At 50.5% G+C, this 27,372-nt stretch overlaps 1 protein-coding gene across 1 annotated transcript; it reads right to left on the bottom strand.

The window, feature by feature from the left end:
- Window positions 1-1,311: 1,311 nt before the first annotated feature.
- LOC136106434 (olfactory receptor 14J1-like) lies at window positions 1,312-27,003 on the bottom strand. The gene is made up of 2 exons (XM_071813658.1): window positions 26,503-27,003; window positions 1,312-1,329 (listed from the first exon to the last, which is right to left on the bottom strand). Exons 1-2 carry the CDS (start codon window positions 27,001-27,003, stop codon window positions 1,312-1,314), a joined length of 519 nt encoding a protein of 172 aa, XP_071669759.1.
- Between the last annotated feature and the right edge of the window lie 369 nt (window positions 27,004-27,372).

The raw sequence follows: 27,372 nt of genomic DNA, 5'->3' as shown, positions 1-27,372 counted from the left end.
TTCATTGTTGCGTCCTATGTGCAGATCTTCAGGGCCGTGCTGAGGATCCCCTCTGAGCAGGGACAGCACAAAGCCTTTTCCATGTGCCTCCCTCACCTGGCCATGGTCTTCCTGTTTGTCAGCACTGGTTTATTTGCCTGCCTAAAGCCCCCGTCCATCTCCTCCCCTTCACTGGATCTGGTGGTGTCTGTTCTGTACTCAGTGGTGCCTCCAGTTGTCAATCCCCTCATCTATAGCATGAGGAACCAGGAGCTCAAGGATGCCCTGCGGAAAATCATATCTTAGTGTTTTCTCGAGCAATAAACTGCCCATCTGCTTCTATATAGCAATTTTAATGTAGCTAATTACAGGCCCTGCCTGTTATCTGTATTTTCTGTTGGCTTTGGCTGGTTTTTGGTTTTTTTTTGGTTTTGTTTTGTTTTTTTTTTTAATTCTGATAATATTGTCATGCCCTTTCTAATTCTCTGTCTCCTTTCTTTCATAACCACTGGCTGTTTAAAAGAGGAGCCATGCTCTTCTTCTCTCTAAATAAAATAAAAGTTCCTGTAGTGATTTGTTTTTCACTATATCCTTCCTGCAAGGGCATTTTGGATGTTCAGGGTCAGTTTCAGTGTGCATGGGTGGAGGGGAAAAGAGTCCAGCAATGTAGCACTGACAGGGAGCACCAGCGCTTGGTCTTCCAGAGCTGTTCTCGTTCCACTCCCACACTCTCCTTCTCATCCCTTGTGTTGGTGCAAGGCCTGAGTGCTCTGGCAGCTTGGTCTCCGTCCTGCTGCGTGTCAGTGCTGCGAGCGCAGGCAGGAACAGGCAATGAGCACTGCTGTGACAGAGCTGGCCTCTGTAACAGTACTTCTATAAAGAAAGGTGATCTTCTTAGGGCACTGCATGAAGGTTTAGGTCTTCTTCAATTTTCTTTCAAGAACTCACACAAGAAAGCAGAATGGAGGTTGAAACATCAGAGTACAGCTGAACAGTGTGTGTGTGCAGGGCTGGCACACAGCAGTGTCCTCTCACAGCCAGACCTCCTGCCAGAGACCTGCAGGACCAGCAGAGCAGGGGCTGGGCTGTGCTCATCTGCACTGGACACCCCTTCAGAAGGAACCGTAGGTCAATCACCATGGACTGGCTCCCCACAACCACCATTTCTAGCCCTGGCCTCTCAGCCCAGCTCACAGAGGTTGTTCTTCCCTCCATGGATGGACACAGAATGAGCAGTTTAGTAGTTCATGTTTGCTTTGTACAGATGAGATGTGAGCACGCACATCATGTACATGAGGTGACATGAACCTGAGTGAGCACAAACACCATTCCTTAGGGCTCCATGAAGGCCTGTGGCACAAACAAGGTATTGAGGTCACTTCATGTTGGAAGTAACATCCCATGGGAAATCACCTGAATGCAGCACTGGGTTGTGCTTCCTTGAACTGTGATTCTCCGTGTCCATTCCTCATGATGTGGGACATCTCAGATCAGAGCAGAGCAGGTGACACAGCACAGGGCTGAGGTGTCTCCCGTCTTTTGGGAGTGGCAACGGGAGGCCAGAGGGACACTGTGACTCCTGCCTCTGTGTGTAAAAGGGACAGACACTGTCTCTGAGCACCCCTGGGTGCATAAGGAGCCCATGAGGTCACCTCAGATGTGGACACCTGACAGAACCCTGATATTTCTGTGTGTGACTCCAGGAACAAAGCCCACTGGACCAGTGAGATTCATCTCAGCTGCCTTGGACAGGATCATTTCAAGTGCTCCTGTCTGCTCTGTCACCCTTGCCTGTGATTCCAGATTGTGATGTCAAAAGGGCCCTAGAAACGAGAATGGGTCTGGGGTCCTAAGGAAACACAGATCTCAAACCCCTCTTCAAGAAGAGCAGGAATAGCAACTGTTAGAATAACAGGCTGGCCACCCTACCTCCCTCCCTGGGAAGGGGATGGGACACGTCCTCCTGCAGCAATTGCCAGGAATGTGAAGGATAAGGAAGGGATTGCTGAACCCAAATGGACAGGGGCAAGAAAGGCATGTTGTGTACAGGGTGTTTGCAAGGCCTCAGACATGGTCTCCTTCTGGCCAAAGTGGTGCTGATGGGGCTCAGAAAGTGGATGCTGGAAGTTGGCTGAACCATCAAGCCCAAATATCATCAGTGGTACAAAGTCCTCCATGCAACCAGTTACTGGTGTCATCTCTCAGTGACCAGCACTTGGGCCAACACTGTTGAACATCTTTATTCTCCCTTTCTAAGATATAACAGAGAGCACTTTAAGTGCCTTGAGGATGATGCAAACCTGGGTGGAGGCCTTGAGCAATCTCACCTGGTTCACCCTGCCCTGAGCAGGAGAGTGAGACAAAATGAGTGAGACAAGGGCTCTCTTCAAACCTGAGTTATCCTGTGATTTGACAGAATTTGCTAGAAGAACAGGAAAAAAAAAAAAAAAAAAAAGAAAGGCAGAAGAAGAGATATAGAGGGTGTTAACAGGAATTCCAGTGAGGAATGCTTTTCAGTTACATTTAACTCAAATTTGACAAATTTGAACAAGGTGAGGAAGTGAGATGGGCATCTACAGCCTGTGGGAAAGAGGGGCAGGTGTAGGACTGTGTAGAGCATGATTCAGTCTTGGTCAGGTCCTGGGTGCTAAGGAGGGAGATGGGTGGGTGTGGTATTATGAGGTCAGTTGTGTCTCAGACATCCATAATCCTGTCAGAATCCTGTGGCTGTGAAGGGGACAGTGAGGTCAGTTCTGTCTCTGGAGGTGACAGCCCAGCAGCAGGGACATGGCTGGGAAAGAACCTCTGCCTAAGTGCCCACAGGTCGTACCCAGGAAGAAGCCTTGGAGACGGGTTGTCATGTTCATTCTGCTTGAGGAGATGATGGGACAGCAGCAGGGACATAGTTGTGTCTGTCAGAGAAGCTGAAAGGCCAGGATCACTCATGGGATTTAGAAGATCACGGTGAGGTGACTCTCTCTGGTCAACTGGAAGACCACAAGAAGACTAACCAGTTGGTTTCCATGTTTGACGGGCAGTTTCTGAGGTGATAAAGCTTTCTCAAGTGGTGGTAAAAAACAGGAGAGAAAAAAAAACAGCCACCAAGTGCAGACTGGGAAGTGGAGACTGGATGTCAGGAGGAAGAAATGTCACTGGAAGGGCTGTGCTGTGGTGCAAGAGGTCACCCATGGGGAGCTGGAAGTTGTTGTACCAGTGTTGTCCTTCCCTCGACCTTGCAAACCCACATCCCACGGTCCCAGGAAGAGCCCTGAGCCGTGTGTGACGGACAGGATGCCCCTTCCCATTGCCTGGAGGTCATGGCTTCTCCTTTCTGCTTCAGAAAGCAAACCAAGGGGTTTCTCAGCATCAGAGCTGAAGAAAAGACTAAAAAGAGAGCTCATGGTGGCTACAGCTTCCTCAGGAGGGGTGACCAATGACAGAACCCAAGGGAATGGCAGAAGATGTGCCAGGAGGGTCAGCTGGTCATGAGGAAAAGGTTCTTCACCCAGAGGTGCTGGACACTGAACAGGCTCCCAGGGAGGTGTCATGGTCACAATCTGACAGTGTTCAAGAAGAGATTGGACAACATCCTCAGACACACGGTGTGAACTGTGGGGTGTCCTGTGCAGGGACAGGAGTTGGACTCCATGATCCTTGTGGGTCCTTCCAACTCGGGACATTCTATGATTCTATGAAATACTAGGTCAAAAGTCCGTGTTTTCATTGTTCAGATGAGTTGTAAACATACACATCATGGTGTTCCGGGGTCTCTTCCAACCTGCGCTATTGTAGGAGTCCATGAATCTTTTCCTTGGAGAGCTCTTTCACAAGGCAGAATAGACAGAGGAAGAAGGATACAAAGAGTCAGAAGCAGAGATATAAAATACCCCAGTGTAAATACAGCAACTCCTCTGAGGAGTGTTTCTCCACTCAAACCCTTGATAGGAAATCTATTGGATACATTTGATGAAAGCAGCTGAGTTTTATCTGCTCACACACTGGACCACAAGGAGGGTGATGGCTGGGTACGATGCCATGTGGTCACTTGTGTCTCAGGAATTCATGGTCCAGTAGGAACCAATGACTGTGGAGGGGACGGTGAGGTCACTTCTGCCTCTGCAGGGGATAGGTCAACAGCAGGAACATGGCTGGGAAAGGACTGTGAGGTCACCCATACGAGACGAGCAATCGGGCCCAATCAGCATGGCTTTGTGAAAGGCAGGTCCTGCTTGACCACCCTGATCTCCTTCTATGACAAGGTGACCGGCTGAGCAGATGAGGGAAAGTCTGTTGTGGGGAGTGAATCCACCACACAGGCTGTGGGTGTTGTGTCCTTAGACTGCAGTAAAGCCTTTGACACCGTATCCCACAGCATCTCCTGGAGAAGCTGCAGCTCATGGCCTGTGTGGTGTATCTGCGATGGGTAAAGAACTGGGTGGAGGGCCGGGCCCAAAAAGTTGTGGTGAATGGAGCCAAATCCAGTTGGTGGCCGGTCACGAGTGGTGTCCCCAGGGCTCAGTGTCAGGGCCAGTTCTGTTAAATCTCTTTATTAGTGATCTGGAGAAGGGGATCGAGTGCACCCTCAGTAAGTTTGCAGATGACACCAAATTGGGTGGGAGTGTTGATCTGCTGGAGGGTAGGAAGGCTCTACAGAGTGATCTGGAGCTGCTGGTTCATTAAGCTGAGGACAGTTGTCTAAGGTTTAACACGGCCATGTGCCAGTTCCTGTACTGGGTTCATAACAACTCCCTGCAACCCTACAGGCTTGGAGAAGCGTGGCTAGAAAGCTGCCTGGCAGAAAAAGACCTGGGCGTGCTGATCGACAATGACTGAACATGAGCCATTGTGTGCCCAGGTGGCCAAAAAGGCCAATGACCTCCTGGTGTGCATCAAGAATAGTGTAGTAAGCAGAACCAGGGCAGCGATCACCCCCTTGTACTCGACAATGGTGCAGCCACAACTTGAATACTCAGTTCAGTTTTGGGCCCCTCACTATAGGAAAGATCTCGGGGTGTTGGACTGAGTGCAGAAAAAGGGGACAAGGCTGTTGAGGGTCTGGAGCACAAGTCTTCTGAGGAGCAGCTGAGGGATCTGAGGGTTTTTAGCCTGGAGAAAAGGAGACTGAGGGGAGACCTTTTTGCCCTCTACAATTATGTGAAAAGAGGTTGTAGCATGGAGGGTGTTGGTCTCTCCTGAGTAGCAAGTGACAGGATGAGAGGAAATGGCCTCAGCTTGTGCCAGAGAAGGTTCAGAGTTTCTATTAGGAAACATTTCTTAATGGAAAGGTTTGTGAAGCAGTGGAACAGGCTGCCCAGGGAAGTGGTTGAGTCACCATTCTTTGTTCCTTAGCACAGTTTCTAGGAGGATTTGTTCCATCGTCTTCCCAGGCACAGGTAAGAGGCTGACAGGTCAGTAGCTTTCAGGGTCGTCCTTTCTACAGCAGAGAAAAACACTGTCACACAACTCATATTGGAACATGGAGACTGGGCATGAGGAGGAAGAAATGTCATTCAAAGGGTGGTGCTGCGGCACAAGAAATCACCCAGAAGGAGCATGAGATCAGTCCATCTCCTTGTGTTTCCAGGAACAAGCATGAGAGTGGAGACACGAGTCAATGTATGGAAATACCAGGATGAGAGCAAGGGGAGGAAGCGACATGGGTGTCTACAGCCTGCAGGGAAAGAGAAGCAGCTGTGGGACGCTGTAGGACAACCTGTGGTGGAGATGGCAAAGGGCACTGGCAAGGCTGGATGTCACCAAGAGAACCCAAGTCTTTGTCCCCTTGGCTACGGCCACTGCATCTGCCACCAAGGCCTATGAGGAGACATGTTGTCCTCAGGCACTGGAGCACCTCATGGCCTCCTTGCACACCCCCAGTAAGGCTGGGAACTGTCACACTATTGTCCTTCACTCAGCACCACACAGCCCACATCCCCCTGGCCCAGGAAGAGCCCTGAGCACTGTGTGAGGGACAGGATCTGCCTTCCCAGGGGCTGGGGGTCAGGTCTTGGCCTCTCTGCTTCATCCAACTAAACCAGGGTGATCTCAGCACCTCAGCTGCCTGCACATTTCCCTTTGTTTATCTGCCATCATGGCCTCCATTTCTCTGCTCTAACGAGTCCCTGGGGAGGCTCTGCTGGTACTTGCCCTCAGTGGAACTCATTAATACTTCAAGGTACTTAGTACTGTTTTCTTCTGACTTTGACTTCTGGAAAGGTTTGTGCAATGTCCTCTCAGCACCTGAGTAATGTTCCAGGACTCAGCACCAAATGCACCATGGGGCTCATTACAATGAAGAAAGCTCTAACAAGTCATGTCTCTACCTGTAATTGTCTTCTACTCTTGTAGAGTGAATTAAAGAATATTCCTGTTGTAATTATGGAGAAAGATTTCAAAAAGCTTCTGATAAAAATGTCTTTCTATTGTATAGGGTGTATTTTATTACTTTTCAGTGTGGAGAAGAGCTGATTGCAGCATTATCTGATGTTGATCCAGGGTCTCTCCTAAGCAGGTCTGGACTGGCTGGAGAAGCTGTCCCTTGAGCTCTCACACCGTGTGCACAACCTTGCTCCTCACCTCCCCAACCCCATCATTTCTCTCATGGCCCCCTGGGCCTTGCATCCCTTTTCCTTACACCAGACTTCTCCACTGCAGTCTGCAGCTGGATGTGCCAGCTCCTTTGCACCAGCTCCCACCTGCTCTCCTTGGAGACCTGGCTGCACACAGCAAACAGGGACTTTGCTTTACCTTTGAACAATCGAAATAACACTGATAAGAGTAATGGTTAAAAAAACCCACATTCCTCAACTGTACATCAGGGACAAACTGCCACCACTGAGGTTCACCTTCTCCAAGGCAGAAACATCCAAGAAATGTTGTAGACAGAAAGAAAATTATGAAATAAACACAATAAAAGAATTGGTTAAAGACAGAATTAGACAGACTACTGAATGACAAGGAAGCTTTTAACTCCTTGAAGCTGAAAGCAGCAACTGGATTGTTGACAAGTGTCTGAGTGATCAAACAGTAAGAGGAAGGGAAACCCAGAGAGCAATTGCAAGTGCTTGTGTGCAGATCAGCTGCTGGAAATGGGATTTCAGACATGGTCAGTTTAGGGCAGGAGAAAATACATGGAGGATGAGGGAGATCAGATGCACAGATAACAGAGTGCTGAGAAGGCAAAACTAGTGGAGGATCAGAAGCCTGAAAAGTCATCAGAAGACTGAAAAGTCTCATTTTGATCTCATGGGAAAACACTTCTATTTAAGCTATTCAAAACAAAGAGAGGAGAATTACAACACCAACAACTTTTGATGTTTAAAGTTACAAAACACATTTCCTTCATCTACATCTTTCAATTGGTTTCTTTTTCCCTTCATTTTTAAAAAAATGTTCTCTAGATTTCTCTCCTACCAAAGCCTCCAGCATAAAGAAAAATAATCCTTGTGTCTTGCACAGAGTCGAAGGCACCAAACAATCCACTCTCATGGACTGTCAGTGCCACTTTTTACCCTTGGCACACAGTGAGTCATGCTGGAAGCTCTTGGCCACTCTTGCCTGATGGAGGAAAGATGGATAAAAAGGTTAATTGAACTGTTCTCTGTTTAGATGGCCATGTTGACAGTGATCTAAAGAGATCTGTGTTATCTGTCTTTCTACATGATCATGAGGTAAATAATACATTTATGTGTTGGCAAATATATAGTAAAATATATATTTGTGTCCATTTACTCAGCAAAATACATTTCCTACCAGCACTCTGAATCTTTCTTCTGAGGAAATGCTGCCTCCCAAGCCTCTGTGACTGGAAGCAGGAATCTGGAGGAGATCAATGCAGCAGTGGATGGGGATCAAGTCAGAGGTCACTGGAACTAACACAATCCTTACCAACCTATGGGACAGCAGGGGCAGCATCCCAGGAGCTGAGACAGCAGGACGATGTCACGGGGAGGCCACTCTCCACCATCTTGGAAAGCTCATGGAGACTGGGGGGACTCCCTGACCACTGGCAGCTCTCACACAGTGTGTGCACTTTTCAGAATGGCCAATGGGTGAGCAGGGGAACTAAGGGCTGTGCCCCAGAACATGTCCACTGGGACCCCATTTCTGGGTGTCTGGAAGAGAAGGTGACGGGGTTTACCCAGGGCAGGTTCTGCCTGTCCATCCTCTTTGTTTTCTGTGAGGAAAGGACAGGGTTTGGATGTGAGCAGAGCAGTGGTGGTCTGATACTTGGAAGTCAGCAAGGCATTCGGTGTCATCCCCCACAACATTACTGTGTTCAAGGTAGGATATTATGGTCTGTGTCAGTGTGCAAGTAGATGGGTAAAAAGCAATCTGGATTGTTGGGCTTGGAAAGGTGCTGTAGAAAGGGAGAAACTTTCCAGTCCTGAGGACAGTCAAGCACTGGAAGCTGTTTCCCACGAGTGCGCACTCACTCTGTCCCAGAAAGTGACCAAGATGTGTTTGGATCAAGCCCTGAGTAATCTGGTCTGACCCTGCTTTGAGCGGGAGGTTGGTCAAGACATTTCCTGTCATCACATTGAGCCTGAATGATGCTGTCCTTTCATGCCCTTCATGTTTTCAGTTTAGACAAAGCTCTCAGGTGCTCCCTGACCACAGGAATAATTCACATGAGGTGCAGCGCTGCTTTACAAGTGCCCTAAACAGCCCTGACCACAACTTTTGCATCGCTTTTCCTTTTCCCCAACCCAGGGTCTTTTTTGCTGTCCTAATTCACTTGCAGAAAGAACTGCCCATATTGCTAACCCTTTCAGGGCAGGTTGTTCAAGAGGTGTCAACATCCATGTACAGAGTCTGCACATCAGCCAGACAGCAAAGCCACAATTACAGAAATGGAGACGAGGCTCTTGACCAGCTCCTTGAACTCAGATATCAGCGTGATGTGTCTGCCGAGATTCCCGGGAACACCTGAACTTTAAGTGCAGAGCATGTGAGTGCTGGTTGGGTATCCTGGATTGTCTCCTGAGCCATGTGGTGCTTCAGGCTGTGAAGAGAATCAAAACCAACATTTCACTGGGTTAATTAATTTTACAGACTGTCACACAGGGAGTTGAAGAGAGCTCAGAACTCCAGTCTCTGCTGTACTATAAGGCTTGATACCCCATCCACAGGTACATTTCTAAATGATTCAGATAGAGGGTGATCTTGCAAAAGTCACCCTTTGTGTCCCCAGGTGCATGGACGCTGCTCATGTGCCTCTGCAGAGAGTGGCAGAGGTTGGATCCCTTTCTCAGGAGAAACTCCTTGCTGAGCTACAGGGCTGGCTCAACAAGGTTTTATTGCATTTCACTCGGCATCAGATTTGACATATTTGGTGCTTTTCTGTGATCACTTCTTCTGCACAGATGATCACAGAAGGACAACCATTTCATAAGAGTTGGTTACAAAGGCCCTGTCATGAACTAGAAATCTCACCGTGAGATCTGGAGGGAGTGAGGGAGATTATAACAAGCACCAGGAAGAGCCAAGAAGCTCAAGGTCTCTTCTGTAGAGCGCGAGGCCCTGAGCAGCAGTGACCGGCCATGTGTGGTGTGGGAGAGGGTCAGGAGATGTGGGGTAGAAAAGGGTGATGGCTGATGACTTCAGCAAATCCTTACAACCATGTCTGAGCCACAAGTCGAATGCGGTTGATATCTGGGGGTCGAAGGGGAATGGTAGAAAGATTGTTGTTGATTTTGGAAAGAAGGTAGGCTTTTTTGGACTAATGATATATGGCAGTGCCATTTGCATGCTGTGGGCTTGGCTGTGCCTGGGTGATGGGGAATGGCTGCTGCTGGGGTGGCTGTGCTCAGTCATGGCCCATGAGCTGACCCTGTTCTGCTCCTCTCTTCCACTGCCCACACTTGGATGGTCCTCCAGAATCATCCATGATCCCGGAGGAAGCACCAGATCCTGGAATGTTGGCCCATTACTGGAGGACAAGAGTGAAAGGTTTGTAAAACACATGGGAGTGCAGGAAGAGAGTGGTCTACATGTAGCAGTAAGTGTGTTAAAGAAGAACACCTAAACACCATGGTCTGGTCATGCCAATTCAAAATAGATTGATTTTTCCTTTTATTTTATGACAACAGAAGAAGGAACGTGTGCAGTTCAGTACTAGGGCATGGATCCAAATTGAGGATTCAAGCAAGTTTGGGACTTGGACAGCTCAGGTGATTGGTGACCATTGCCAGTTGTATGAAAGAAGTTGAATGGGTTTGGGGGACTTCACAGGCATTGCCAAGTCCTCAGAAAACCAGAGTCTTGTGGTTAAAGCAACAGCACTTGGCACCAAACCCACCCCCAAAACACAAAACACTCACAGTGACCACAGGCAGAGCCTGAGAAGCATTTGACTGAAAGGGTCTCCTTTTTCTGGTCCTGGGGTCAGGGCTTGGCCATTCTGATGATGAACAAACGTCAAGGGCTGACGTGGCACCAGAGCCACCTCCGCATCGCCTTTACCACCTATGACCATTGTCTCCAGGGACAGGGACTGCTTGTGTCAGCAATGGCCCTTCATGGGGTCCAAACACCCTCAGAAACTTGGGGTTTGTTTCTGCCCTTCAGGTCATGACAGGTTTGTTCATTTTTTCAGTACCTGCAGTTAAGGATCATGGCAGCAGAGGGCTCAGTAACATCCAAAATGCCCTTACAAGACAACGCTCTCTGCAGCACTTTCCTAAAGGCTCCAAGTCCTGTGTGGATGATTTCAGAGATTTCAGAATTGTAGCCAAACAGTGAGCATTTCCATAATAAAGAGTAATAAAACCAAATCTCTAATATTTCCGTCACCCTCCCAAAACCCTTATTTCCACAACAGCTGGTATCAACAATCTCCAATGAATATTGATCTAGAAAATCTCCTGAGAACGACTGAATGTGTCAGAGAAGTGGGTGCCTAAAGGATCACTAGACCGAGGAGACAGGCCAGGACACCTCAAGAGGAGTCACACTCCTCTGTACCAAGAGGTGGGTGTTCCTGGGAATCTCAGGTGCCACAGCACAGTGATACTTGTGTTCAGGGAGCTGTTCAAGTGACCCATCTCCTGTTCTGTAATGGTGTCTGAGTTTGCTCAGGTCAGCCCTGACTTGAGCCCCATTCACTCCTGGGTGTTCTCCAGACTCCTGTCTTCAGGAACAAAGTCCCAGGAGACCTTGCTGGTGAAGAGGGAGGCAAAGAAACCATGAAGAACCTCAGTCCTGTCTGATTCTGCCCCTATAAAGTTCAGCAGCAAGCCCATGTTCTCCCTGTCTATTCCTTTTTTTTTTTGTAAGGAAGCTGTATCAGCTCATCTTGCTGCCCTCAGCCTCCCCTTTAGGTATCAAGTCCAGGGCAACTTTGGAATCATCTCTGCATCCGTGGCCAAGGTTTCTAAATTCCTCCTTTGCAGCTTCCCCTGCTTCCACCTCCTGTGTGCTGCCTTTATGCTCTGCAGCTCCATCAGTTCAGAGGAGCAGCCTCACAAGATAAATGCTTCTTTTTATGGGTACTCGGAGGGATCATTCTTGTGCTTGGAGCAGCCTGTCCTATAAGGCTGTTCAGATTTCCTGAGCTCCTTCACCCTCCATGACTTTACCACATCACCAGCTCTACCTGCCATCCCCCAGTATGTCAAAGTCTTCTCCTCTGGAGCCTACCAGCCTGTGCTCTGCTGCTGGCCTTCCTCCCTCCCCTCTGGTGCCTGGAACCCCACTGTGTCCTGGTCACAACAGCCAAGGTGGACACTCATGTTCACATCCCTCACCATCTCTTCCTTCTTCGTTGGTACCAGATCCAGGTGAGCATCACCCTTGATGGCCCATCAGGCAGCTCTCTTAAGCATTTGGCCCAAGATACTTTGGACTGTTGGCACCTGCAGCCAGTGACTGTCACGGCAATTACAGTTCCCCATAGGAACCTGCTCATTGACTGGAGACTTTCATGCGTTGCTGAAAGAAGATCTTTAAAATTTCTTCTTCACGATCAATTATTTTGTAACATCCAACGCACTGTCACCCTGTGCTGGGGTTATGGCAAAGTCTTGGAACGGGGGGTGGGTGTGGCTGTGCTACAGTTGTCACCTCTCTGAGAAGACAACAGGAGACTGAGCCATGTCAGACAGAGCCGATTTCAGTTGGCTCCAAGATGGACCCACTCCTTGACAAATCTGAGCCACTCAGTGATGCTGGCAGCACCTCTGGGATATTGTATTTGAGAAAGGGTAAAAAACACTGCACAACAGCAGGTGGGAGAGAGGAGGGAGGAGATGTGTGAGAAAAGCAGTGCAGACACCAAGGTCATATCCCATAGGACCCAAGCAGGTCCCTCAGCAGGCCAAAGCTTGCTCTCCTGAAATCCTGCTCTTGGCCTTGTGATCACCTCCCAGGAGCCTCAGCTCCACTTTCCCATACCTGACTGTTCCATCCTGACCAACTCTTTCTGGTTTGTAAGTGTGAAGTCCCACAGGGCACCTCACCTCACTGACTCCTCAGTCCCCCGTGTCAGGAAGATGTTGTCAATGAGCTCCAACCCCTCCTGGATGGTTGGTACCTTGCAGATACTGGGATGTCTAAGGTCTGTCATGAGGACAGGGCCCTGGAAACATGAGGCTTCTTTCATTTGTCCAAAGGAGACCTCATCTCATTCCTCTTCCTGGTCAGGGATCCTGTAGCTGATGTCCAGTCACCACAACACTGCCCATGTAGTTCCGCCCTCTCATGCTGACTCCTCAACCTTCAGCTGACATTGTCTGTCCCCAGGCAGAGTTCCACGCATCTGGTATGTACCCATCAGATAACTCTGAATATTGACAAGATGAAGTGACCAGTGCTGTATCAGGGTGGGACAATAACCCCATCCATCAGGACAGAGCAGGACCTGACACGCTGAGCAGTGACCCTGAGGAGAAGGGCCTGGGCACTCCAAGGTCCCCACACCAGCCCGTGGTGCACGCTCACCATGAACAAGGCAGCTGCACACGGGGCTGCATGAGGAGGAGCGTGGGGACCCAGACACCTGGAGTTCTCATCCCATTCGGTTCAGCACTGGTGTGACCCCCCACACACGGGGGTGTGCCAGTGTGCGGCTTCCCAGTTTGGAGGAGCAGGGAGGAACTGGAGAGTGCAGGGCTCTGCCAAGGCAGGTTCAGGACCTTGTGCACATGGTGTGGGATGCTGAGGGACCTGGGCTGCTTTGGCCCAGCAGCGCTGGGGAGGCTGCAGCAGTGCAGGAGTAGCCTGAGAGTGCTTGAAGGGTGGTTTCAGAGGTGGTGGAGGTTTTCTGCATAGTGGGAAAGAGCATGAGAAAGAAATAATGGCCCAAAGTGCAGCTGGGGAGGTCCAGGCTGGACATGAGCAGCAAGGAATGTGACTGGAAGGGCAGTGCAGATGGAGTCTGCATCAGCCCAAGGCTTTGTGCTTCAAGGAACAGCTGGGGAGGATGCAGAGATCTCAGCAAAGGAAGGAAGATGCTCAGACAAGAGCAAGGTGGGGCAGCAGGGGGGATGTCTGCAGCCTGCAGGGAAAGAGGTGCAGGGGATGCCACAGCACAGGACAGGCTGTGGTGGAGATGATCAAGGAATGTAAAGAGGCTGAAAGACCCAACAGACATGAGCTCCACTCCCCTTGGCTATGGCTGTTGTCTGCACCTCTGATGCCTGTGAGGAGACACCTTGTCCTTCCAGCACAGGGGCCTCATGGCCTCCTTGTTCCCAGCCAGGAACCTGGGAGGTGTGGGACCATAGTCCTGCCCTTGGCCTTGCACAGCCCCACATCACACTGTCCCAGGAAGGGCCCTGGGCAACGTGGGAGGGACAGGATCTGACTTCCCATGGCTGGGGGTCAGGGCTTGGTCCTTTGGTTAATGAAAGTCATCAAGGTTTACTGATCATCAGAGGGATATTTACTTTGCTTTTGCTGACCTGTCATCACTTTCTCCAGTTTTCTGCTCTAAAAAGACACTGGGGACAGTTGCTGAGTAATGTCCCTCAGTGGGACCCATTAACATAACAAGAAACTTTGGAGTTTGAATCTCATTTCTTGAGAGGTTTCATCAACTTGCCCTCAGGGTCTGAGGTCCATGGACTCAGCACCAAACCCACCAGAGGGGTCATTAAAGCGCCTTAGGCTGCTCCTGTGCTGCTGAGCTGGGCTGGGCTCCTGGGACAGAGGGAGCTCCTGGCAAGCGGCAGCGCTGCAGAGAGACAGCTCTGCCCAGGAGCAGCTCCTCTGCACAGCGCAGCAGGGCTGAGGGCTCTGCCTGCAACGGGAGATGAGCCAGAAGGAGAGGAGAAATGCAGTCTGGGGTGGGAGGTTTGCTGTGAGTTCACAAGGAGAAAAATCTTCACACAGAGGAGGTGGTGGGATTTCCTGATGCTGGTACAACAAACGAGACAGGTAAGTAAAACTATCAGAAACTTCCTTGTACCGCTAAGGAGGACATGCAGCAGAGCAGGGAATTCCTTCATGAACCATCAGAGGCAGCTGCGTCCTGCTGAGGATGACTCCAGGTGTGTGAAGCTGTTTCTGCACCCAGGGTTGCCCTGCAGAGCAGGGTCCCTGCCAAGGAGATCCCCATAGGTCTGTGTAGAGAAGCTGTGGGTGGAAGGAGTGACCCCTATCAGGGCAGGAAAGGTGCTTCTGCTGTGGAGAGGGTGCTGTGTGGGTCAGCACTGCTCACAGCTCCAGATCACCCCCAGCATTTTTCCAAGGGTATGCCTCAAGAAGATCAATGCAAGGATTACCAGACAGATAAGGAGCTTTCCTGAGCCTGTCTTTTCAGTTTCCTATCCCAAGGGGTGAGAGGTGCAGGAAAGGATAAAATGAAAACAAGTTCTCATGCCTAAACAATTCACTGAGACTCCTGAACTGCAACTCTGAGTGATCAGCACATCTGCCAGAAGGCTCATAACATCCCTTCACCACCCCCCTGCCTGTGCACAGCACCTGCATCACCTTGGCTGGACCGGTCAGCCTAGTCTGACCTGTCCTGTTTTCCAGCCTGCAAACAGGAAGATGCCCCCAGGCAGTGCCCTGTGAACAGGCAGGATCTGTAGGGCCAGGGGGAGGGCACAGAGGGTGGGATGGGGTCTGTGAGCACTGACAGGGAAGAGACATGGACAGGGAAACACCTCCCAGGGGGAGAATCTCCAGGCAGCAGGGACAGGATCAGAAATGAGAGGAAATTAAACCTGCAGTGCAGATCCCCTGCAGTGCAGATCCCTCCTGTGAGCAGCCCCCTGGCCTCCTGTCCCACCCAGCAAAGCCTCTGCCCTCAGGGCCGGGGGCTCCAAGGCATGAAGCAGCTCCAGTGCAGCCAGAGCTCCAGTTCCTCTGCAGAGCACAGGGGCTGAGAGCAGCTGCCCGGCAATGTTGGTGTCTGGGAGGTGGCTGCACAGCTGGGGAAGGGTGACGCTGTCTGAGTGCCCGGCTGCCTCTGCCCTGGCCTCTCTCACACCCACCCTCACCGCATTGTCCTTCTTGCTCCCCTGCTCTGGGTCACTGCTGTTGGGATCTTGTTCTTGCCGTCAGGCTCTCTGGGGATGGGAGTTTCAGCTGCAGAGTCACAGCCTGATCTTGTGGGTCCTTTCCTGCAGGTGTGTCCATGGGAACACGTGTCCCAGCTTTGCTCTGACCTGTGGGGCTGTAGGCAATGCACTCTGTGGGGCTGGGGAATGAGCGTTGTGTTTCTTGTGTTAAACATGGGGTGCTGAGACCTTGGTAAAGGCTGAGACATGTCATGGTCTGAGGTGGATCCCTCTGCTCTCAGCAGTGCCTGGTGGCTTTTCAGGGTAACAAGGGAGTGGGATCAGGCTCCATCTCAGAAAGGTGCCAGCCCAGGGCAGCTGGAGACAGACAGAGGGAGAGAGCAGCTGCCCTCACTCTGCACTGACCCACACGCATCCTCTGGTCTCACAGGTCTCGCTCTTTTCACTGTGAATGCGTCAGAAATGCTGAGGGTTTCTGGGATACAAGAACACTCTCCTGGGAATATGCAGAAAGCTGTAAAAGACCCAAACGTCTCAAACTTCATTCTGCCATCCTTTGTCATTCTTTGGGATAGTGCAGATGCTGACAGGCCCTTCTGCACCAGCAGCAGTTTCAGATGACAACTTCTAGTCCTAGGTCAGTCTCCTGCCCCCCGTTCCCATGACCCCTGCTGCAGAGCAGGGCTGACTCCCCAACAGCCAGGGGGCACAGGCCCTGCTGCTCACGGTACCTCCAGCCAGCACCACCCAGGGCTCAGCCATGGAGCTGGAAGAAGGACTGGAAAAGGACAAGAGGGTCTGGAGAACGGCAGGGTGTGTGAGAAATGGCTTTGATTTTGCTCAGAGAAGTCTCCCCTAACTTGTCACTGTCTTTACTTCTTGTGTCAGTGTCCCATGTCCAGAGACAGCAGATGTCCAACAGCAGCTCCATCACCCAGTTCCTCCTCCTGTCGTTCACAGACACATGGGAGCTGCAGCTCTTGCACTTCTGGCTCTTCCTGGGCATCTACCTGGCTGCCCTCCTGGGCAACGGCCTCATCATCACCACCATAGCCTGGGACCAGCACCTCCACACCCCCATGTACTTCTTCCTGCTCAGCCTCGCCCTCCTCGACCTGGGTTCCATCTCCACCATTGTCCCCAAGTCCATGGCAAACTCCCTCTGGAACACCACAGCCATTTCTTATATGGGATGTGCTGCCCAGCTCTTTTTATTTGTCTTTTTCCTTTCAGCAGAGTATTCTCTTCTCACCATCATGTCCTACGACCGCTACGTTGCCATCTGCAAACCCCTGCACTACGGGACCCTCCTGGGCAGCAGAGCTTGTGTCCACATGGCAGCAGCTGCCTGGGCCACTGGGTTTCTCACTGCTCTGCTGCACACGGCCAATACATTTTCACTGCCGCTGTGCAAGGGCATTGCCCTGGGCCAGTTCTTCTGCGAAATCCCCCAGATCCTCAAGCTCTCCTGCTCAAACTCCTACCTCAGGGAACTCGGGCTTATTGTCATTGGGTTCTGTTTGTACTTTTGTGTTCATTGTGCTGTCGTATGTGCAGATCTTCAGGACCATGCTGAGGATCCCATCTGAGCAGGGACGGCACAAAGCCTTTTCCACCTGCCTCCCTCACCTGGCCGTGGTCTCCCTGTTTATCAGCACTGGTGCATTTGCCTACCTGAAGCCCCACTCTGTCTCCTCCCCATTCCTGGACCTACTGATGTCTGTTCTGTACTCGGTGGTGCCTCCAGCAGTGAACCCCCTCATCTACAGCATGAGGAACCAGGAGCTCAAAATGCTCTGAGGAAGCTGATCACTGGATGTTTTCAGCAGCCATAGGCTGCTTGCTTTCCTCTGCAAAGGGCTCCAGTCTACACCATGACAGGCCAAGTTTCGTTTTCATTCTCTATGTTTTTTTTTTTTTTTCCCTTTTCCCCGTGTAATGTCATCTTCAGAGTAATGTCACTATTCATCCCATTAAGTATCCTCACAATTTGTGTGACTTTGACACTTTGTGTAAATGAGGAGTTTCTCCTTGCATTTAAGTGAAATAAAAGAATTTACCACAGCCTTTTGTTTGTTTGTTTTCAGTCTGAGATCCATCCTCACATAGTTAGAACAAATGGGAAATGAAAACACCTTCTTGGCAGCACCAGCTCTGCGAAGGCTGCTCTGTGCCTGGAGCAGTAAGAGCTCTTGAGGACCTCAGGGGCCAGGGCTTTTGTGCTGGCCTGGGGAGAGGGGATGGCATGGAGGGGCTGCAGACCTCTCAGGATCTGCTGGAGAGGAGAGCTAAGGACACACAGGTGCCTCCTTTTCCTTTTGCCATGCATGTTCATGCACCACTGGGCTGACTCCTCTCTGAGCCCCAGGAGCTGCTGTGGCCTTCAGAGGGGCAGAGGCTGTGGGGTGAGTGCCCAGAGCACCTGCAATGGGCACTGGCATGGGATCAGCCCTGACTGGGCTTTGCTGGGGTGAGGGCATTGGGGGTAGAGAGAGGGCAGGGGAGGTGGGAGAGACTCGAGGAGCTGGGCTGGGCTGGAAAGGACCTGGGAGAGAAAAACATCAGCGTGTATCTCGTGCTGCATGGCCGTGCAGAGTGAAGACTCACACCAGGGGTTGTGGTGCAGAGCCAGGGCTTGTGTGAGGGATCAAAGACATGCAGGTGCAGGAGAGAGGAGGCTGCTCTGTGCCCTTGGTATCATAGACAGACCAGGAAGGTGGCCCAGGCCCTTTGTCACCACCCAACCACTCATCATCTCTCGTGGGCCATGTCCAGCACTGGCCGCTCAGCTCAGGTTTATGGGTGAGGTTCCCTGTGAGGCCATGTCCATCATCCTGCTGGGCTCAGGGCCTGTCTCAGGGAATGGCCAGCCCTGCCCAGCCTCTCTCCTGGCCCAGACCCTGGCAGAGCCTGGCACAGGGCCGTCTTTGACCCCACAGCTCACACGGCCTCTCCAGGAGTTTGGAGAGGCTGCCTAACAGAAAGGCCATGGGGTGACAAGGCACCATGGACTGATGTGGGCATCACATCAGGAGACCGTTCCCTATCCCGAATGCACCCTGTCCTGTGCTGAGCCTGCACCATGGTCCATCTGTGGGGCAGCAGGGCTGGACTGTCACAGCACAAGGTGGAGGCAGGGGCCACAAAGCAGCTGCCAGGGGTGACAGCAAGGGCAGGTGCAGACAAGGAGTTCATGTGCATTAGCTTTGCTGAGCAGGGATGACTTTGGGAAAGGCAAAGCTCACCTGGAGTTGGTGGCTGCAAGAAAAGTCCAGAGCAAAACCAAGAGCTTCAACAGCTGTGTTAGAGACCACGGCTGAAGAAGAGAAACACAGAGCTGCTGCGGGGTGGGGAGGGGAATTCAATAACAGCAGACACTGATACTAGTGCTGAGGGACTCAATGACTCCTGTGCCTGGGTCTTTACTGAAACATCTCTCAGGCCTATGTTCAAGGGGTTCAAGGAGGAGAATATTTCTTAGCAGGACCCTCAGGAAACCTCAGCAGGACCAACATCAGTGTCTGCCCCTGCAGGGAACTCACCCGACAATGGCACAGGCTGGGGCTGCCTGGCTGGGAGCAGCTGTGGGAAAGGTCTGTGTGGGCAAGGAGCTGGACAGGAGGCAGCGTGTGCCCTGGTGCAAGGGAGGCCAGGAGCACCCTGGGCTGTGCCACCAGGCGCTCGGCCAGGAGGTGGAGGGAAGGGATTCTCTGGAATACTCCATCCAGATCTCAGATCCCAATTCAGGAAAGATATTGGCAAGCTGGAGTGGGTTGAGCAAAGGGCCTCAGGACAGCCAGAAACTGGAGCACTTGGCCTGTGGGGAGAGGCTGAGGGAGCCGGGCTTGTCCAGCCCAGAGAAGGGAAGGCTGACAGGGACCTCATCACAGCCTGTCAATACCAACAAGGAGATCATAGAGAACACACAGCCAGGCTCTTCACCATGGTGTGTGTCAGAAGAACAAAAGAGAATGGGTGGCAGGTGAAAGAGGAGAGGTTCAGCCAGGACATAAGGAAAAGCTTTTTCCCTAGGAGGTGAGTGTCAACTTCATTTTCACCAGGGATCACATCAGCCTCATGGTTACCCTCAAATGGCAGAACGTCATTTTAAACGACTGTATAAATTTAACTACTCCTACATTTATACATTCGGCCCTTTAAGGCAATTGTGAAGCTGATGTGACCCCTGGTGAAAATGAATTTGACACCCCTGCCCTGGGAGCTCAGCCAAGTGCTGTCGCAGGTCACCCAGAGAGGCTGAGCAGCCTCTGTCCTTGCGGGTTTTCAATCTCTGATTGAATGAAGGCTTGAACACCTTGTTCTGACCCAGTGTCTGACAGGTTGGACTGCAGACTCCTGAGGTCCCTTCAACCTCAGTTATCTTATGATCCCATTGGGATGTTGGGCTCTGTTTCTAACGGGAGCAGAGGAGATGATTAAGGGGCATGAATGCGCCTGTGCTGTAGGTGACCATCTAAACCAACATCTAAACCCAGCCAACACCTCAGTGTGACTCGCTCTAAGCCAAGTGTGAGGAGTCCTGGGCAGGGAAGGTTTAGAGGGCATGGGGCTCTATGCAAGACACAAAATGGTCTTGGCTTCATGCCTGCAGGCCCATCCGATGTCAGTTAAAGTAAATGCAAGTTAAAATATGAACTGAAGACAAAGTTTCAAAGCCAAGGAAGGTTTCAACGTAATTTTCCTTTTTTTTAAGTCTTTGGGGAGTTATTTTCTTCAAAAAGGAAAGTGTTTTCCACAACTAGAAATGGATATAAGACACACATGTCCTCAGCTACATGGATAGCTTTTTACATATTGATTTTTCATACGGCACATATTACATTCTTACATATTAAACATTTATTTATTTTCTTTTTAAGTATTTTGGGGGATTTATTTCTTTGAAAAAGTAAGAGTTTTGCAGAACTGGGCATGGATTTAGGACAGAAATGTCTTCAGCTCCAGGGACACAAACACCTGGTGCCAGTGTAGATGCCCTGGGAACCCCTGCCTAACTTCCACCTGCATTGCAAGGTGCTCTGGTCTCCCCAGGCCCTGTGTGCTAGAGGCCAATCCCAGGCCAGCACCTCAGGTACAGTGGGGCCCTAAAATGGCACTGGCTGTTCATGGTGACACAACTGATGACTGATGTCTGCCTGGAAAGGTGCACTGCTTTGTTGTTGTTTTTTGGTTTTGTGGGTTTTTTGTGTGGCTTTCTTTGTTTGTTTTTCTGTGTGTGTTTTTTGTGTTTGCTGTGGTTTTTTTGTTTTTTTTGGTGTGTGTTTTTTTGGTGTGATTTCTGGTCTTGTTTTATTTTGTTTGTTTTTGTTTTTTTTTTTTTTACTTCTTAAAACAAGCAAAGGAAAAAAGAAAAGCCACAAAAGTGAATTACCGGGAAGTGTACTAAGGATAAGAGAAGATATACTGGTCTTCCCCTGTACTTCTATTACCAGTACTCTATTATTTCATCTCCCCCATCATTCGGGAGTTCCCACCTCTCCTGATTAAATGTCCATGTCAAAGGACAACTTTCCAGCAGACTGTCTGGACATTTCCCTTCCCTGTGCTCTCAGGTTTCTCCTCCACTTGCTCTTTGGTCATTCAGTTCCTCTCAACTGTCTGGTTTCTGCTTTGAGCTTCAGGGAGTTACGAAGTTGCCCCATTCTTCAGAGCTCTAATTAACATGGCGGGCAACACGTTCATTGTGTTTACTTCTATCCTTTCCTGTCTCTCTGTCTAAACCAGTTCTTGTGTGGATGTCCCTTGTGGATGGTGGACATCATCAGATGAAGCTTACACACACAGCTGAGGAAAGTGTTTTACTGTTTATTAAACTGTGCAGTGTTTGCACAGGAGAGCAGGTGGAGCTGGTGCACAGGAGCTGCAGCATCTCCTGCAGAGCTCAGTGGAGAAGTCTGATGTGAGGAAAAGTGATGCAGTCTCTGGTGGCCAATGAGGGAACTGGCAGACTGGGGGTGGGGATGCGGAGTGAGGTTGTCCATACAGTGTCCAACCTAAAGGCACTGTTCTCCTGCCTGTCCAGATGTCTTCAGGAGACCCTTGGGATCAATGTCCAGTGTAGAATGCTGCTGTCACTTCTTCTATACAATGAAAAATGACAGAAAACACCCTTGAAAGAAAAAACCCTCCTTTAAGAAATTATTGAAATCTTCATCACTAAGTGTTCCATTGAAACCTCTCCAGTTAGTTCTACAAGTCTTGAATATTTGAATGAAATTACCAAAAGAAACATCGCTCGTTAGGGCTTTCTGAGTTTTAATGAGCCCCATGGCGTATTTGGTGCTGAGTCCATGAACCTCAGATACCAAACACAGACTGAAGAATCTTCTCAAGAAGTCCAAGTCAGAAGCAAACTCCAAAGTACCTTGAAGCATTAATGGGCCCCACTAAGTCTGTTACTGACAAAGCCTCCCCGGGGACTCGTTAGATCAGATAATTGGAGGCTGTGATTGCATCAGGCAAAAGCAAAGTGCAGCAGCTCTGATGCTGAGAAAACCCTTGGTTTGTTTGATGAAGGACAATGGCCAAGCCTTGAGCCCCTGCCCCTAGGAAGGGAGATCCTGTCCCTCATGTGTGGCTCAGGGCTCTTCTTGGGCTGTGGGGAGTGCGATGCCCAGTGAAGGACAATGGTGTGACACTCCCTGGGGGTGCAAGGAGGCAATGGGTGCCATGGCCATGACAACCATGTGTCTCCTCTTAGACCTCAGTGGCAGGAACATCAGCCATAGTCAAGGGGACAAAGACCTTGGCTCTTGCACGGACATCCAGCTTTGCCAGTGCCCTTGGCCATGTCTACCATGGTCCATCCTACACTGTCCCAGGCCTGTGGCTGTTTCCCCACAGGCTGCAGACACCCCATGCTCTTCCCCACCTTGTTCTCACCCCAGTGTGTCCCCATCTGTGCTGCTGTCTCTCCATCCTCACCAGCTGTTCCTTGAAACACAAAGCCATGGCTGATCCAGAGTCCATCTCAATGACCACAGCCATGTGCTCAGAATGACATTTCTTTATCCTGAGCTCCACTCTGGACCTCCAGAGCTGCAGTTTCTGACGGTTTTCCTTTCTCATGGTGTTTCCATCTACTAAAAAGAAAAAGTGCCATCATCTTGGAAAGTGATTTTCAACATTTCTGAAGCTACTACTACCTTTTCTTGTCATGATTTTACCACAGCCACCAACTAAGACCATGACAGCTGCTCACATCCTGCTCCCAGTCCTCAAGTGGGATAAGAGAGAGAACTGAAAGGGAAGAGAGAAACCTGTGAGTTTATAAAAAAATATAATAAGACAATGAAAATAATACACTGCTACTTCTAATATGCTTATACTAAAATACACATAAAGTACAATATATGATACTCAGCGCAATCCCTCACATAACTCCAGCTGTGCTGAACAGGCAGCCCCAAATAAGAGAGAACCCTGTTCCTGAACAGCTGATCCCAGCAAGAGAAAGTAAAAGTGCAAAAGGCAGAGAGGCCCAAGGACCAAATGAGAATCAGTAAAACATCATAAAACTGAACTAACACTGAACTCCCAATAGAATGGAACTTCCAAACAGAGCCAACCAAAGTAGCTGGCAAATCAAAACTAACTGGCTGGAAAGGGCATCTCCAGCTTTAGACTGAGCATGACACTAATTGTAGGGAATATTTCATTGATCAGCCTGCATGTCAATCCAGGTGCTGTCCTGTCTGTGTCCCCTCCTGCCAATTTGCATCCCCAGCTGGATGGCCAAAGAAGTCCTTGGTTTCCCTGACAACAGCCGAGATCTCAGTGAGTTCTGACATTCCTTTCATAGCAAATGGCAAACACTGTAAAGCTGCTGAAAGACAGAATTAACTCTATCCCAGGGAAGAAACTGCGTTATCTCACTGTTCTCGTAGGAAATCTAAACAAAAGGCTGTACTGGCTGTGAAGGAGAGAGGTTCAAAATGCATGAAGGAAATTAACTCAATTTCAGTAAAACCAGCACATTTCCTCAGCCTCCCCTTCACCAGGCTAAAGAGTTTGGGTCTCTCAGCATCTCCACACATGACCCAGACTTTCTCTGGCCACACGACAGCTCCTCCCCGTTCCTCCAGAATGGGGAACCTCACACTGGGACACACCGCTCCAGATATGACCACACCAGTGCTGAGGCACGATGGACAATAAGTGCCCTTGTCTGGGTGGCCACACCCCTCCCAGTGCAGCCCAGTGTGCTCATGGGCATATTCCTGTTTAGCACCACTGAGAACTGGCTGAACATCCAGGCTCAGAGGGTTGTGAGCAGTGGCACAAAGCCCAGCAGAAGGTACCATGAGGAGCACTGAAGGACATCATATCCCTACCCAACATCTCCTCCCCACAGGTGTCTCTTGGGTCTCTGGAACCACCTCAGTGACAAGGGGGAGAGCACTTCCTGTATTGGGTGGAGGAGACAGGGACTGGAATGAGGGTCCTGGGCAGTTTCTCCTGGTTGTTCATGCAGCAATAAGCTGTGCTGAATGTTTGGAGAGAGGAACTCTTTCTAAGGGCCTCCAAAGGGCTTGGGGATGGCCTACAGTTTCCTACATGCTGCCTTTTCTGGTAGAGGCCACAGAGGCTGCCAGTCCTTTAGGGGACCCAGGACATGCCTTGTCCTTCCTCTGGTCACAGCTGGACCCCAGTTCTCCAGCTCAGCCCCAGCTCAGGAGCCTTGTCTAGGGGTGACTTTTGGGTAAGGTTCACAAGAGGGATGCATAAGTTTGTCTTAAGAACATGTGATGAGCACCAGTACTGAAGTACCAGAGCAAAATGATGTGGCTTCTGGGTGAATACTTTCTTCAGTGCACGTCCTGACACAGGGTCCCAGACTTGCTTTCCATGCCACCCTTCATGAGGGATGATGCACTAAGAGATGGCAAGTGGGGGACACCAATCCTTCTCCAGCTACTTCCCAAGCCTGGTGAAGCACCAGGACAGCAAGAACTTCTGGCCCTGCACCCTAAACTCTGGGTATAATCTGGGGCAGGTGAACACTAGCATTTTTCTCTCCAAGGCAATTTCCAGCCCAGGTCAGCTCCTGTGTGATCTCCCCCATCCCTCCTCTGATGTGCTCTGGTGCTCCTGGTCCCATCCTGTTCTCCCCACAGGGCCCAAAACCGGCATTGATGCTCTGCAGAGCAGGTTGGTTGCAGAACCATGGGGTGACTGCACACTGGTTGTGCTGCTCAGTGAGGGACACAGATGCAGCTGGATGGGCTGCACTGTCACTGAGCTCTTTCCTGGGGGTCTCAAGCTCTGGAATGGGTCCAGAGCATTTCTTGGGACTCATTGGGTTTTCCGCTCATTTCTGTTCAGCAATCCCTTCCTTGTCCTTCAGGTTCATGGAAACTGGTGCAGGAAGACATGGCCTATCCCCTTTCCAGGGACAGAGGTATGCTGACCACCCCTTCATTCTTCAAATTCTCCGTCCTGCCCTTCTTGAAGATGGATTTGACATCTTCCTTTCCTGAGGACCTCAGAACTTGTCTGATTCTGCTGTCACTCTTGGTAGCACAATCCAGAATCATGGGCAAGGGCGACAGAGCACTTGAAATGAGCCTGTCCCAGCAGCTGAGATGAATCTCACTGGGCCACTGAGGTTTGTTCCTGGAATCACACACAGAAATGCCACGGTTCCAAGAGGCATCCATATCTGAGTTGGTCTCAGGACTCCTTCTGCACCCAGGGATGCTCACAGACAGAGTCTGACCCTTTTGCACATAAAGGCCGTAGTCTCAGTTTCTCTCTGGCATCCTGTTGCCACTCCAAAGGGATGTGAGAAACCTCAGCCCTGTGCTGTGCCACCTGCTCTGCACTCATCTGAGGTGTTCCATGTCATGAGGAATGGACACGGGGACATCAGTTCAAGGAAGAAGATCCCAGTGGGTTGTTTCCCCTGGGTTGTTACTCCCAATGTGAAGTGACCTTGAGACACTGTCTGTGCCACAGGCCTTCATGGAACCCCCAGGAATAGCTGCTGTCGTTAGTGTTCACCTGGATTCATCTCACCTCTCGTACATGATGTGCATGCTCACATCTCATCTGTACAATGCAGACATGGATTTCTGACCTGCTCATTCAGTGTCCATCCATGGAGGGAAGAGCAATGTCTGTGAGCTGGGGAGAGAGGCCAGGGCTGGTAGTGCGGGGCCAGACCATGACGATGCCCTGGGGCAGATGCTGTGGGGTGTCCAGTGCAAAGCGGCACAGCCCATCCCCTGCTCTGCTGGTCCTGCAGGTCTCTGGCAGGAGGCCTGGCTGTGAGAGGACACTGCTGTGTGCCAGCCCTGCATGCACACAGTTATCAGCTGAACAATCGTGTTTCATATGTAGGTCACTTTCTTGGGCATGTTCTTGAGAGAATCTTTGTAAGAAGACCTAAACCTTGAAGCCCTGCCCATAGGAGATCACCTTTCTATCTGGAAAGGCTGTTGTGAGGCCAGCTCTGTCACAGCAGTGCCCATTGCCTGTCCCTGCCTGCGCTCACAGCACTGACACACAGCAGGACGGGGACCAAGCTGTCAGAGCACTCAGGCCTTGCACCAACACAAGGGATGAGAAGGAGAGTGTGGGAGTGGAACCAGAACAGCTCTGGAAGGCCAAGTACTGGTTCTCCCTGGCTCTGCTGCCATGAGAGAGCTCTTTTCCCTTCCACCCATTCACACGGGAACTGTCCCTGCAGCTCCAGAAAGGTCTTGGAGTTAAGATGCCAGTAGAAAAAAAATTGTTGAAGGTCGTTTATTTTACTTAAACACAGAGAACACGAATTCCTCACTGACACAGCCACTCAGTGAGAAAAGAAAAGCAGGCAGCGAATTGCAAAGGGAATTAAAATATTTTCATAATAAACAAACACAAGGAGAAACAAAAAATACTGCAGACAGGATGAATCTACAATGAGTTAGACTATAACTCTTATATAGAACAAGATAGAGCCAGTTTATAGCTTCAGAAATAATCCAGTCATCTGTTTCCTCAGGGCATCCTTGAGCTCCTGGTTCCTCATGCTGTAGATGAGGGGGTTCACTGCTGGAGGCACCACCGAGTACAGAACAGACACCACCAGATCCAGGGAAGGAGAGGAGATGGAGGGGGGCTTCAGGTAGGCGAACATGGAAGTGCTGATAAACAGGGAGACCACGGCCAGGTGAGGGAGACAGGTGGAAAAGGCTTTGTGGCGTCCCTGCTCAGAGGGGATCCTCAGCACGGCCCTGAAGATCTGTACATAGGAGAGCACAATGAAGAGAAAACACCCAAATCCTATTAATAGACTAAACACAATAAGCCCAAGTTCCCTGAGGTAGGAGTGTGAGCAGGAGAGCTTGAGGATCTGGGGGATTTCACAGAAGAACTGGTCCAGGGCATTGCCCTTGCACAGTGGCAGTGAAAATGTATTGGCCGTGTGCAGCAGAGCATGGAGAAATCCGGTGGCCCAGGCAGCTGCTGCCATGTGGACACAAGCTCTGCTGCCCAGGAGGGTCCCGTAGTGCAGCGGTTTGCAGATGGCAACGTAGTGGTCGTAGGACATGATGGTGAGAAGAGAATACTCTGCACCAAACAAGAAAAATACAAAGAAGACCTGGGCAGCACATCCTGCATAGGAAATGACTGTGGAATCCCACAGAGAGTTGGCCATGGATTTGGGGACAGTGGTGGAGATGGAGCCCAGGTCAAGGAGGGCGAGGTTGAACAGGAAGAAGTACATGGGGGTGTGGAGGTGCTGGTCCCAGGCTATGGTGGTGATGATGAGGCCGTTGCCCAGCAGGGCAGCCAGGTAGATGCCCAGGAAGAGCCAGAAGTGCAAGAGCTGCAGCTCCCGTGTGTCTGTGAACGCCAGGAGGAGGAACTGGGTGATGGAGCTACTGTTGGACATTTGCTGCCTGTGGGTATGAGGACC

Source organism: Patagioenas fasciata, chromosome 11 (assembly GCF_037038585.1).
Source record: "Patagioenas fasciata isolate bPatFas1 chromosome 11, bPatFas1.hap1, whole genome shotgun sequence".
Lineage (NCBI taxonomy): Eukaryota > Metazoa > Chordata > Aves > Columbiformes > Columbidae > Patagioenas > Patagioenas fasciata.
Note: the sequence above shows the minus strand (reverse complement) of the source record. Positions and strands in the feature narration are given on the sequence as shown.